Source organism: Neofelis nebulosa, chromosome 4 (genome assembly GCF_028018385.1).
Source record: "Neofelis nebulosa isolate mNeoNeb1 chromosome 4, mNeoNeb1.pri, whole genome shotgun sequence".
Taxonomy (NCBI): domain Eukaryota; kingdom Metazoa; phylum Chordata; class Mammalia; order Carnivora; family Felidae; genus Neofelis; species Neofelis nebulosa.
Window position 1 is genome coordinate 43,322,372 of NC_080785.1, and position 11,955 is coordinate 43,334,326.

Sequence of the window (11,955 nt, forward strand, 5' to 3'; positions counted from 1 at the left end):
CATCAATAAATTATGATAAATGTATCTGTATGTTTATAAATTTACTCTAAAACCAAAGATCTGAAAAGCCTGCTTTATTGAGCTACCAAAGTAACCAAAATAATTTGATACCTCAAAACTCCAAATTCTAATTTTAACCCATAACCAAGGCTTTCAATTTATATTTCATTATAAAAAATAGTCTACTCAATATCAGTACTATGCACAATAAAGCTAGAGATTGGTAGGTGGCTCAAAAAGCATGCCATATGGAGCGCCTGGGTGGCTCAGTCGGTTAAGCATCCAACTCTTGGTCTCGGCTCAGGTCACGATTTCACAGTTCATGAGATCAAACCCTAACGGGGCTCCATGCTGATGGCCCAGAGTCTGCTTGGGATTTTCTCTCTCCCTCTCTCTCTGCCCCTCCCCTGCTCACATGCTGTCTCTCTCAAAATAAATAAACTTAAAAAAAAAAAAAAAAAAAGCATGTCACACATGGCAATACTGCCATACTACCCCACCAATAAACTCTGTAATATTAAAAAGGAACAGTAACTAACCAATAATACATAAAAAATTGACTGTGCTGTTACCAAAAGAGTAGTCTTCTAGGAGTTCAAGGAAAAGGAAAGATCATCAAAGGCTTAGATAATTGGGAAAAATCTGCCTGAATAGGTAGTTTTGAGCTGGGCCTTCCTTAATGGATGGATGGTACTTCAAGGAAGGTAAGAACAGCACAAGCAGGGGCAAAAATACAAAGAATATGACTCAATCTGAGTAGAAGAAAAAAGCCCAACCAAGTAAACCCTGAAATAATTGTCTAAGTTTTTAATGAGGGAGTAATAGTATAAATACAGCTAGAAACCTGAATTCCATTATCTGCTGTAACTTAGAACTACACACTGGTGAGTAAGTTACATAACCTTTCTGAGCCTTAAACCAGGATAATGTCTTTATAAAGTTATTGTAACGTATATATGAAATATTTGGCACCTCACACATAATAAGTATAATAAATGATAATTATTATAGTGGTTGTGCAATAGATGACAGCTATTATTAAAGTCTCTGGACTTTTATGTTACAAGTAAGTGATTTCTAAACTTGGCTGTAAACTGAAGCATCTGGGGAGCTTGATAAAAACAGATACCTAGGCCTAAGCCTGAAGTAGGGAATAAGAATCTTGCTGATGATCTGTTAAATGGAATCCACTAATGACCGACTATACTTAGAACACCCATCCTTCAATTAAAAAACAATGGAGGGGCGCCTGGGTGGCTCAGCCAGTCAAGTGTCCAATTCCTGGCTTAGGCTCAGGTCATGATGTCAGGGTTCTGGGATCAAGCCCTGTGTCAGGCTTTGTGCTGACAACATGGAACCTGCTTGGGATTCTTTCTCTCTCTGCCCCTCCCCTGTTTGCATATGCAGGGTCTCTCTCAAAAATAAGAAGAAACTTAAAAAAAAAAAAAGAGCAAAAGAATCTCCCCCCAGCCCTCCTAAAAACTTTCAACAAGATTCCAATAAAGATGTGTGCATTAAGCATAAAACTTCTCCCTTATTCCCTTACTCCTGGCCAGCACTAATGTTGACAGTGCATTTATCTCATACAACATGTTGCATTTGTATGCTTGTGGTGTTATTTCTGCATTTCCTCCTGTTGACCAAATATTTAACTTCCAAAATGTTAGGGGCTACAACTTTTCAGCAAGTCTAAAATTATTCCAGGATTTCAAAAAAAGAAAAGAAAATTACATCTTTTTAACAGCATAGCACCAAGGTCAAACACAAACTTAAGTATTTTTGATGGATCTGCTTATCAGCTAAGTCATTCCAGTTATTTTTTTAGCACACAACTGAATTAAGCATCTCATAAAGTAACTCCTATTTCTAATTATGACTTTTATATTCTTATACAAATCCTAAGACAAGATCCTAGTTCTATCTAGGATCACTAGTTTCATCCCTTCATGCCAAGTTCTCATGTTTCCAGATTTACACTACAGAAATGTTCACCTCATTCACTTCTCAGGAACGAGAAAACAGACATCAAGCCATCCTGCCTTCTGAGCAATTACAGTCTTTGCAAATTATACAGTGACCATATGAAGAATGTTTGCAGTCCTTTTCTATTTGCACATTATTTTTTACACATCCATGGAAGAATCATTTCTACTCAAATGTATTTCCTTTTCACTCAGCTATCAATCCTATAGGAACATAACTAGGAACCAGAAATGGAAATCTAACTCAATACTTGATAGCAGACTTTCAATAAAGAAATAAACCGAGAAATAAAAACTGAGCAACTAAAACACAGATTTGTAACAGCAAACTAGATAGCTACAAACTTCAAGGACAGACTGGGGCGCCTGTGTGGGTCAGTCGGTTAAGCATTCGACTTCGGCTCAGGTCATGATCTCACAGTTGGTGAGTGGTGCTAGCCACGCATGGAGTTCTGTGCTGACAGCTCGGAGCCCGGAGCCTGCTTCAGATTCTGTGTCCCCAACCCCCCCCCCCCCCGCGGCCCTCCCCCACTCATGCTCTCTCTCTCTCTCTCAAAAATAAAACATTAAAAATAAAAACAAAAAAGATAAAACAAAAATGATTCACATAATGCATTATTCAATAGCCCCATAAGTCACAGCATAAACCCAAATATTCCTGATGGTGATTTTAACAAGTTCGGTATATTCTACTGAAAGTAGGGAAGCTAATCAGTTTAAATATCTCTCTTTAGTAATATAAGAAATGTAAATGAAAACCAGTTTAAGGTGCTAAACTAACAAATACCCTAGGACCCTAGGAAAATAACAAGGGAAGGCAGAAAAAGTTTGTTTAAAGATATTTTTTAAAATACCACTTACAAATCTAAAATATGGAAACTGAAAAATGCCTCAAAATAATGAAATGGCTATGCAAATTAGGATATCAACATTGGAACACTATGTACACATTAAAATAATCTGCATATAGATTAATACACCAAAAACTATATTAAATATTACGTGAATAATACCATGACTTTGTAATAAAATTTAAGAGTTTACAGAGTAGTACTTTTACATATATTGCCTCATACTATATAATTCACATCAGAGGTTATCAGCTCTGACTATTCATCAAAATTACCTGAAATACTTAAAATGCAAATTTCTGGGGCCCACCTGATACTTAGTGAATTAATAGGCTTCTGAGTGTGCTAAGCACTGGAAAGATTTTCAATGCCTGACCAGGGTTAAGAACCACTAACCACTAATACACCACTAATTACAACCATGAAAAAAAATATGTAATTAAGAAAGAACACAAATTAACTTTCAGTGATTGAAATAATTTAATGACTTTTTCCCCCTCCTGGTTAATTTGTTTAAATTAATCATAAAAGCAACTAAGTATATCTGTTACACTTTTTAAAATTAAAAATGGTTTAAAGTGTTGACATTTGAAGATATATTCATTACTAAAATATATTCATTTGCTACATGTAACAAATCAGGTATTAATTACCCTGATTGCTTAAATAATAGTATAAACAGAAAGCACTTCAATAGATGTTACGTCCTCTTACAAAAATAATGATCTCATCCAAAGTATTTACAGTAGTCTCTAAAGTTAACAATACATACCATAATCTTCCTCAAAAAGAAAAAAAAAGCACTTCAATTACAATCTCAATGGACAACTTGAACATATAAAGATAAAAAATGTTATTCGTGTGAAGAGCTACCAGCATGACCCTCAGTGTGTAACAACTACTGCTATAAAATATATCAGTTAAAATTTTAAATAGTATCTTAGCACTACTTAAGAAATTGGTAACCTCGGTCTAACTTTGAAGGACACTGAAATTTCACACAAATGATGTTATTCCAATTTCCTTCAACTCTGCTCACCAAACCACGATTACTAAGTCTTAAAAAAACATATTACCAACAAATTTACTGACCAAACTTACAGTACAGCTTTTGTTCAATATGGTAGATTCAGTTAGTAAATGTAAAAATTCAAAGCACAAATAAATTCACCATAATCTTTTCCATCCTAGAGGTCTCTCCTAGTACTGAGACTGCCAGACATGCATACTTAAATGTTTTCCAGGCCTCTCACTTTCATGTTTTAAATTATGTATTTCCAGATAGGATACCTACTAATCAACCATTTACTCAAGCTCAGATACTCTGGATTCATTACTCCCCACTTATATCCTCTCACATACCATGCAACCATATCCTACACTTCATGCTCTTTGCCACTACTCTAGTTCTGTCCTTTATCTTTTAGTCCTAGGACCTCCCACAATTTGCTGGCCCCACCTCGGTGTTCTATCTATCCCTACTGGAATTATCATCATGATGCTCATGGTTACCATTCTTTCCCTTTTAAAATCCTTCAATAAAAAAGATATTTTTAACCTTCAGCACAGAACACCAGATCTCTGCTTATCTCATAAACTACCATGAGTTCTCAGCCTAAAGTATCCTTCCTCCTCCTCTGCCTAATTACTCCTTTCTACCTTTAAAGATTTACCTTTTCCAACTTAGAAAGGGTATCTTGCTCTGTACTTTCACTGTATACTCTACAAATTTGTAAATCACAGCATAAATGATTTACTAAGTAAATGCCAGGTAGGGAATACAAAAGTGAACAAAACACAGTCCTTGACTTTAAGAAACTTAAAAATGAAGGCAGAAAAGTATATAGTCAATTGCCATATAGTTTGATAAGTTGTTTTTTTTTTTTAAGCTAACATCTGCTCAATATGTGAGGTTAAGGACTTGAGACGCTATTATCTCATTTAATTCTCATTTAATTATCCAGTAACTTTATGATTCCCACTTTACAAAGAAGGAAACAAAAAAATTCTGTTATTTGTCCAAGGTTCAGTTGAGCTTTAGAAATGTGAATCCAGGTCTGACTCCAGAACCTAAGCTCTTAATCACCATGCCTTCAATTTCTACTGTCGCGGCATTTAACTCAGTATCCCCAGTGCACACCACATAGCACAAGATGTGTTTGTTTGTTGAATGAATTTGAGTGTTGAAGTACTAGGCTCGTAATGACTTAACATCAATACTACCACTTGAGCTGATAATGTCTCATGTCAAAGGGTTCAACAGCTCTGAGATACTAACAAATGTGAAATAATCAATGTCTCAAGTAACTCACGTTATGGTTTATAATAGCAAAATACTGAAAATGAATGTCTTATCAGAAAGGGACATGTTAAACAAATCACAGCCTATCCATATAATGGAATTATATAGCTGTATAAAAGAATAAGAATGATCTTCATACACTGATATGGAATAACCTAAAATACACTAAGTGGGAAAAATTAAAAGGTGAGGAAGAATGTGTGTCTGATGTTACCATGGGTGACGAAGGTAGGAACATGTTTTTTGCTTGTGTATGTCACCAACTTTAGAAGAAAAAACGAATAACTTAAATAGGTTGCCTTAGGAGTAGGAAACTGGGTTACTTAGGGATAGGAGTAGAAAGATTTCACTACATAGCTCTTTTCAACCTTTTGAATTTTTAACCAAGTGATTGTATTACCTATTTCACAAATACAAACTCCTCCAAAGAATGGAAAGCATTTTCAGAAATGAGAACAAAATACTATGTAAAATCTATAAGGCTATGGGCCATAGCTTTCTCGATTGCTACTATTTTGCAGTGCCTGACACATGTTGGCAGTCAAGTATTTGTTACACCAACGAAGTTCACAAAACTCCCAAACTGCCACTGCAGGAATATTTCAAATATATTTTACAAAGAAAGTAAAACTGGAAAAAAATGGTTTTAATTTTTCCAAAAAACAGTCAGGGCCTTATGCCAGGCCTACGGTTTATGAAACTCCAGAAGACTACCACGATCTATATGCTTTTAAAAGTACTAAGATGATCATTTTACTATTGTTTCATGTTTTATTCACATTTCAAACCTTTCACAATGAAGAAGTTAGGGGGAGGGGCGCCTGGGTGGCTCAGGTCGTGATCTCGCAGTCCGTGAGTTCGAGCCCCACGTCGGGCTCTGTGCTGACAGCTCAGAGCCTGGAGCCTGTTTCAGATTCTGTGTCTCCCTCTCTCTGAACCTCCCCCATTCATGCTCTGTCTCCCTCTGTCTCAAAAATAAATAAAGGTTAAAAAAAAAATTAAAAAAAAAAAAGTTAGGGGGAAAAGACTTTAAAAAAATACTGAGAAAAACCACTTTAAATGAATCCACTGCATATGAATTATATCTCATTAAAGCTATTTCTTTAAAAAAATTTTTTTTAATTCACCTATGCATATTAGAAATCAGATCAGTGATTACACCGAGCAGTAGAGAATAACTGCACAGGGGCATAAGAAACTCTGGGGTGGAACACCTGGGTGGCTCGGTCAGTTGGGTGTCCAACTTCAGCTCAGGTCATGATCTCGCAGTTCATGAGTTTGAGCCCCATGTCAAGCTCTGTACTGACAGCTCAGAGCTTGAAGCCTGCTTCAGATCCTGTGTCTCCCTCTCTCTCTGCCCCTCCCCGCTCACGCTCTTTCTTGCTCTCAAAAATAATAAACATTAAGAAAAAGAAAAACTCTGGGGTGATGCAAATGTTCTTCATCTTGACTGGAATAAAAGCCACAAGGTGTATATATTTACCAAAATTCATTGAACACTTAAAATCTGTGCATTTTATTGTATGAAACCTATACCTCAATAAAGTTACTTAGTTCAGAAAACATTTAAAAGTGCAGATTCTTGGGCCCCTCTTAGAGATGTGGATCACTGGGTCTGTGGTGGGAACCAGTCAATCTGCATTTTTTTTATAAATTTATTTTTAATGTTTATTTATTTTTGATACAGAGCGCAAGCAGGGGAGGGGCAGAGGGAGAGGGAGACACAGAATCAGAAGCAGGCTCCACGCTCTAAGCTGTCAGCACAGGGCCCAATGTGGGGCTCGAACTCACAAACTGTGAGATCATGACCTGAGCCAAAGACACCCAACCGACTGAGTCACTCAGGTGTCCGTGCATTTTTAACAAGGGGCTGTGGTTGACCCTCACCCTAGGTGATTCTGATCCCTAATGTAAGATCCTAATTCCTATGGTGAAAGCTCTACAAGGAATAATTATGGACTAGATAGCTAAGAAAGACTTCTTCCTTCTCCATCTCCTATGATCCCTCAATGGCTTCTCCATCAACCTCGTTCAGTGGTTCTCAATCTGGGGTCATTCTCCCCCCCTACCCTGTGACATTTGGCAAGGTCTGCAACATTTTTTGGTCACAACTGGGGAAGTGGTATTGGCATCTAGTGGGCAGTGCACAGGGATGCTGGTAAACACTGTACAATGCACAGGACAGTCCCCCAAACAAAGAAGTATAAAACTAAATTACAACAGTGCCAATGTGAAATTCTGACCTGGAGCCTTGCCTCTCAAATGAACTCAGTTGTGGCCCCAGAGGTAAACAGAAGAGATTAAACATGTGACCTCTTCAGGAGAGTCAGGAGAGTCCATTTTTACTTCCAGGTTGGTGGGTAAGGAGAGAGAAATCCTCTTTACCACTGCATATAAAGCAAACAAAATGCAAATGTCACATGAATAAATTTTTTAAAAATTCAAAACAATGTGAGCAGGAGTAGCTTCAGGCTTTACTCCCCAACCTCAAGGGATGCTTATTTACTCTCCTCAGCCTGCAAGCACTTTTGAAGTTAAGAAACACTTGCCTAGGGGCACGTGGGTGGCTCAGTCAGCTAAGTGTCTGACTTTAGCTCAGGTCATGATCTCACAGTCTGTGAGTCTGAGCCCCACACTGGGTTCTCTGCTGTCAGTGCACAGCCTGCTTTGGATCCTGTCTCCCTCTCTCTCTGCCCCTTCCCTGCTTGCACATGCACATTCTATCTCAAAAATAATAAACACGGGGGCGCCTAGGTGGCTCAGTCGGTTGAGCGTCTGACTCGGCTCAGGTCATGATCTTGCAGTTCGTGAGTTCAAGCCCTGCGTCAGGCTCTGTGCTGACAGCGCAGAGCCTGGAGCCTGCTTCAGATTCTGTGTCTCCCTCTCTCCGCCCCCTTCCCATTCATGCTCTCTCTCTGTCTCTCAAAAAAGTGAATAAACGTTAAAAAAAAAATAAAAAATAAATAAACATCAAAGAAAAAAAAAAGAAACACTTGCCTAAAATAAGGTACATAAACTTTAGAATGACAAGCAAAACCTCATCTTTGGCTACCTTCACAAAGACTTTTAGGGCTATTTACTATAGCAACCTGGTCCAATCGAGGGCTCTTCAAAGTATGGTCTGTGGACCAGTGAGCCAGTCTGAACTGTTTATCAGTTTACATCAGAGAAGTATAGAAACTGGGAGGACAGAAAGGGAAATTTTTATAGCAGAATAATTTTATGTCTGTTGGGTTGAATAAAAAATTGGGACTTGTACTTCCCCTTTTTATTTCATCTTCATTTTAAAAAATTTTGCTGTACTTTTCACAATGATATTAGTCAATAGGGGACTGGAAATTTTAAAAGGAAAGAAAGAAAAGGTCATTCATCAGTTTGAAAAACACTAATCTAACCATATCTTAACTGATATACCTAGTAAGTGGCAACGCCAGGATTTAAACCCATGTCTGCCTGACACCAAAGCCCACACACTTAATCATTACACTATATTTCTCTGTTGTTATTACTTTGAACTCAAATCCCTATATGTAGTCCCTACCTCCGGAGAGCTGGACTGCACTAGGCACAAATCAGAAGGACTTTATGTCTGGCCCAAGGCTTTCAACACTGAAAGCAAACCAAACTGCCTCCTTGGCTCCTTTCCCCAGGCTCACACTCAAACTTGGCTCTCTTGATTTCTGATAATGCAAATGGACAAAACAATATGTATATTTCTCCCTAAGGCCTAGAGCAGTCACTAAAGGATAATATCTTCTTTTGGGACCCATCCTGGTTTCTATCTGGCTCTGAGAGAGGACATCCTCTCAAGGAGCAGGAGGTCCCAGATCTCTCTAACCACACTCCATGTATAGAGTACAGAATAAATGAATCCAAAATAAGAAAAAGCCACAAGGACTTACTAGCATTTAAAGTCTTCCCTTCTCAGACCAAGACCTCCACATTCTGCCATAATGTTTAAAGACCTTCGACTTGACTCATCCATACTACACATCCTCCATGTGCTTTCCTAATTTTTTTCCACAATTTTTTCCAATTAAAAAAATTTTTTTATGTTTTTATTCATTTTTGAGAGACAGACAGAGACAGGGCGTGAGCAGGGGAGGGGAAGAGAGAGAGAGAGACAGAATCAGAAGCAGGCTCCAGGCTCTGAGCTATCAGCACAGAGCCAGATGCAGGGCTTGAACTCATGAACGGTGAGATCATGACCTGAGCCCAAGTCGGATGTTTAACCGACTGAGCCATCCAGGTGCCCCTTGACAATTCTTAATAAAAATGTTATAACCCAACCTAATGTACAAGATGTATAAAAAAAAAAATTAACACCCCCAAAATCCATACTAATTGCAACTCTTTTCATTTTTTAAAAATTATTAGTAGAAATCCACAAAATGGATTTCAAGACCCATTAATAGGCCTCAACCTGCAGTCTGCAAAACACTGCTTATAGAGACCAACAGTCTCTAACAGTATGCTCTCATCTGGCAAGCCCAACCCATAATCATGCTACCTTAAAATTCTACTCAAAAACACATTTTTTCCTACATCAGTGTCATGGTACAATAAATGTAATATCATTTACAGTCCAAATTTAGTTACGGGGAAAACACACACACACACACACACACACACACACACACACAAGGTTTTGTCTCAAAATTTAGTAAAATACATAACTGTTAAAGTCAAAAACTTTCAAACTCTTGTCAAAAATTGAAGAGAGCTTATTAGCTCAAAATGTAAAACATGGTTTTCAGCTGGTAGTTGTCACAAAATATTTCACTGGCAAATCCCAGAATAGAATATATACTGAATATATATATTATCAAATTACACAAAGTCTGAAACCAACCTGCTCTTCACTATCTTCACTCTGACTGGTCTTGTCATCTGACCACCCCCCATTATTGAGACCTTGGAAACCACAGATCTAACTCTTCCTCCTACCTACCTACGTGTGTGTGTGTTGTCATTAACCCATTACAATTGCTCTAACGTGTCAGGAGTCCTACCTTGTGTTAGGCTAGCTCAGAAGTTGTGGCATAGACTTACGTATTTCTATGGGAAAATGCACAAATACAAAAACTTGAAACATAATCTATCGATAACCCTACCTTTCATGTAGTTAATGCACTGAATGCCTTATCTCCAAATCAAAACCAGAAACCAAAAATTCTTAACCAAATTACAAAAATATAATGCCCTTTCTGTAAATTAAAATCTACTTGACATAAACATAAAACAAATCTCCATCACCAGTTATGAGCTTCAAGTCTGTAAGCCTCAGAGGGTATGCGGTATTTTTAAGAACTGTATTAACAGGACCTGGCTCCACCATGTTGTCCCACCACAGAAGGACACAATGCTATCATACAAACCATCTATGTAGCTTTCACATTTATTTCATAGCTCCGCTCAACCCCATCTCCTCTAGCCCCACCCACTGAACAGCTGGGTGGGATGAAAGATTGTTTCCTACCCTCCCTCCTGCCCCTTCACTAGCTATTTGGGAGGAATAGGGTTCCCGGCAGCAGTAACTAGCTTAGTAATTGTTTTTATCCTGCTAAGGCACCATCCTGCAGTCTATCAAGATCATAAATTTCGTCCATACCTGTACACTTGATGCCTAAAAAGTTTCCTCCTCAACTTGCTTATATACTTAGTGAGAGGGAGATGAACTCAAGGGCACTCAGAAAGGTATTCTTACATTACATCAAAATAATAAAGCCAAAAGAAATCTTAAAGTTTAACTATAACCATAAGTTCGCAAAAATAAGTTATTTCAGTAACCAAGCGAACACCTGGACGTCACAAATTCCTTCCCTACACTACAAAAACAAAACAAAACAAAAAAACAGAAAAGAAAAACAAAACACCCAGGTTTGAAACAGGACACTTTCAAAATGGAACTTAGCAAATGGAAACGTATTAGAAAAATCTCAGTTGCTTATTTCCTACTATACACACAGCATGGAATGGAACTCAGGAGTGGAAAATGTGAATGAAATGGCCTTGTTCTTTTTCCAATACGTTGGGGAGGAAAGGAAATGAAAGGGTTTCTGAAGAGAATAACTAAGAACAGTGAAATATTTTCAAAAATTAATTTTCTTAAACATCACCAGTATTTCCAACTCCCCTCCCTTCTCCAGCGACCCTTCCCACCCTTCCCACTCCTCGGGGGGGCGCCCTTCCCTGGCGTTCTTTTCCCCTTTTTCCTAAAAATTAGGTCCAAACCAGACTCCTTAGCCTCCGCACTGAAGCCTCGCCCGCCATCCACTGGCCTTCGGGGCCGCGCCTGGGGAAAGGAAACCCCGAGAGACGAGAAGGAGGAGCGAGGAGGCGACGCGGTTGCTGGAGCCTCTGCAGCCGCCGCCGCCTCCACCGCAGCTTCAGCCTGGTGCATCCTTCTTCCTCCCTCCCCGCCGCCGCCCTCCCGGGCCGGCCCACACAGCACCCTCACCGGGGCGCGCACACACGTTCCCACCCTCCTCGCCAGCCCCACTCCCCCACGAGGGGAGCTCCGCCGCGGGTGCAGCGGCCGCCAACGGGAGGAAACAGGGCCGCGGGAAGCCGGCGGGCCAGGCGAAGACGACCCCGCTCTGGAGGGGCGAGCGAGGCCGCGGCTCACGTCTCCCGGCTCCCCAGGCCCGCCCGCCGCTGCACAGGAAATACCGCCGCCTCGGCTCTCTTCACATTCAATTCAAACTGTCACCGCCGCTTTCTCCCCTCCCCCCGGGCGCGCCGTCGCCGCGCCCCGGGCCCGCAGTCGGCCCACCCCACCTCCTCCCGCCGCTGCTCCCTGCATCGCCTCAGGGCGTTA

At 39.7% G+C, this 11,955-nt stretch overlaps 1 protein-coding gene and 1 long non-coding RNA gene across 4 annotated transcripts in view; one reads left to right on the top strand and one right to left on the bottom strand.

Annotated features, from left to right (window-relative positions):
* Positions 1-11,955, bottom strand: part of SEPTIN7 (septin 7) — a 118,863-nt gene that overhangs the window by 106,623 nt on the left and 285 nt on the right. The window contains exon 1 of one of the 3 annotated variants that reach the window (XM_058724597.1): positions 11,911-11,955. The exons of 1 other annotated variant lie outside the window; for it this stretch is intronic. In XM_058724597.1, coding sequence (XP_058580580.1) covers positions 11,911-11,940 — 30 coding nt within the window. In that variant the 5' untranslated portion in view covers positions 11,941-11,955. Of the gene's footprint in view, positions 1-10,244; positions 10,272-11,910 lie in introns of those variants that run through there. One more of the 3 variants, XM_058724600.1, reaches the window with a different exon arrangement.
* LOC131509141 (uncharacterized) overlaps positions 1-11,955 on the top strand; it is a 36,257-nt gene that overhangs the window by 21,460 nt on the left and 2,842 nt on the right. The gene's annotated exons all lie outside the window — the stretch shown is intronic.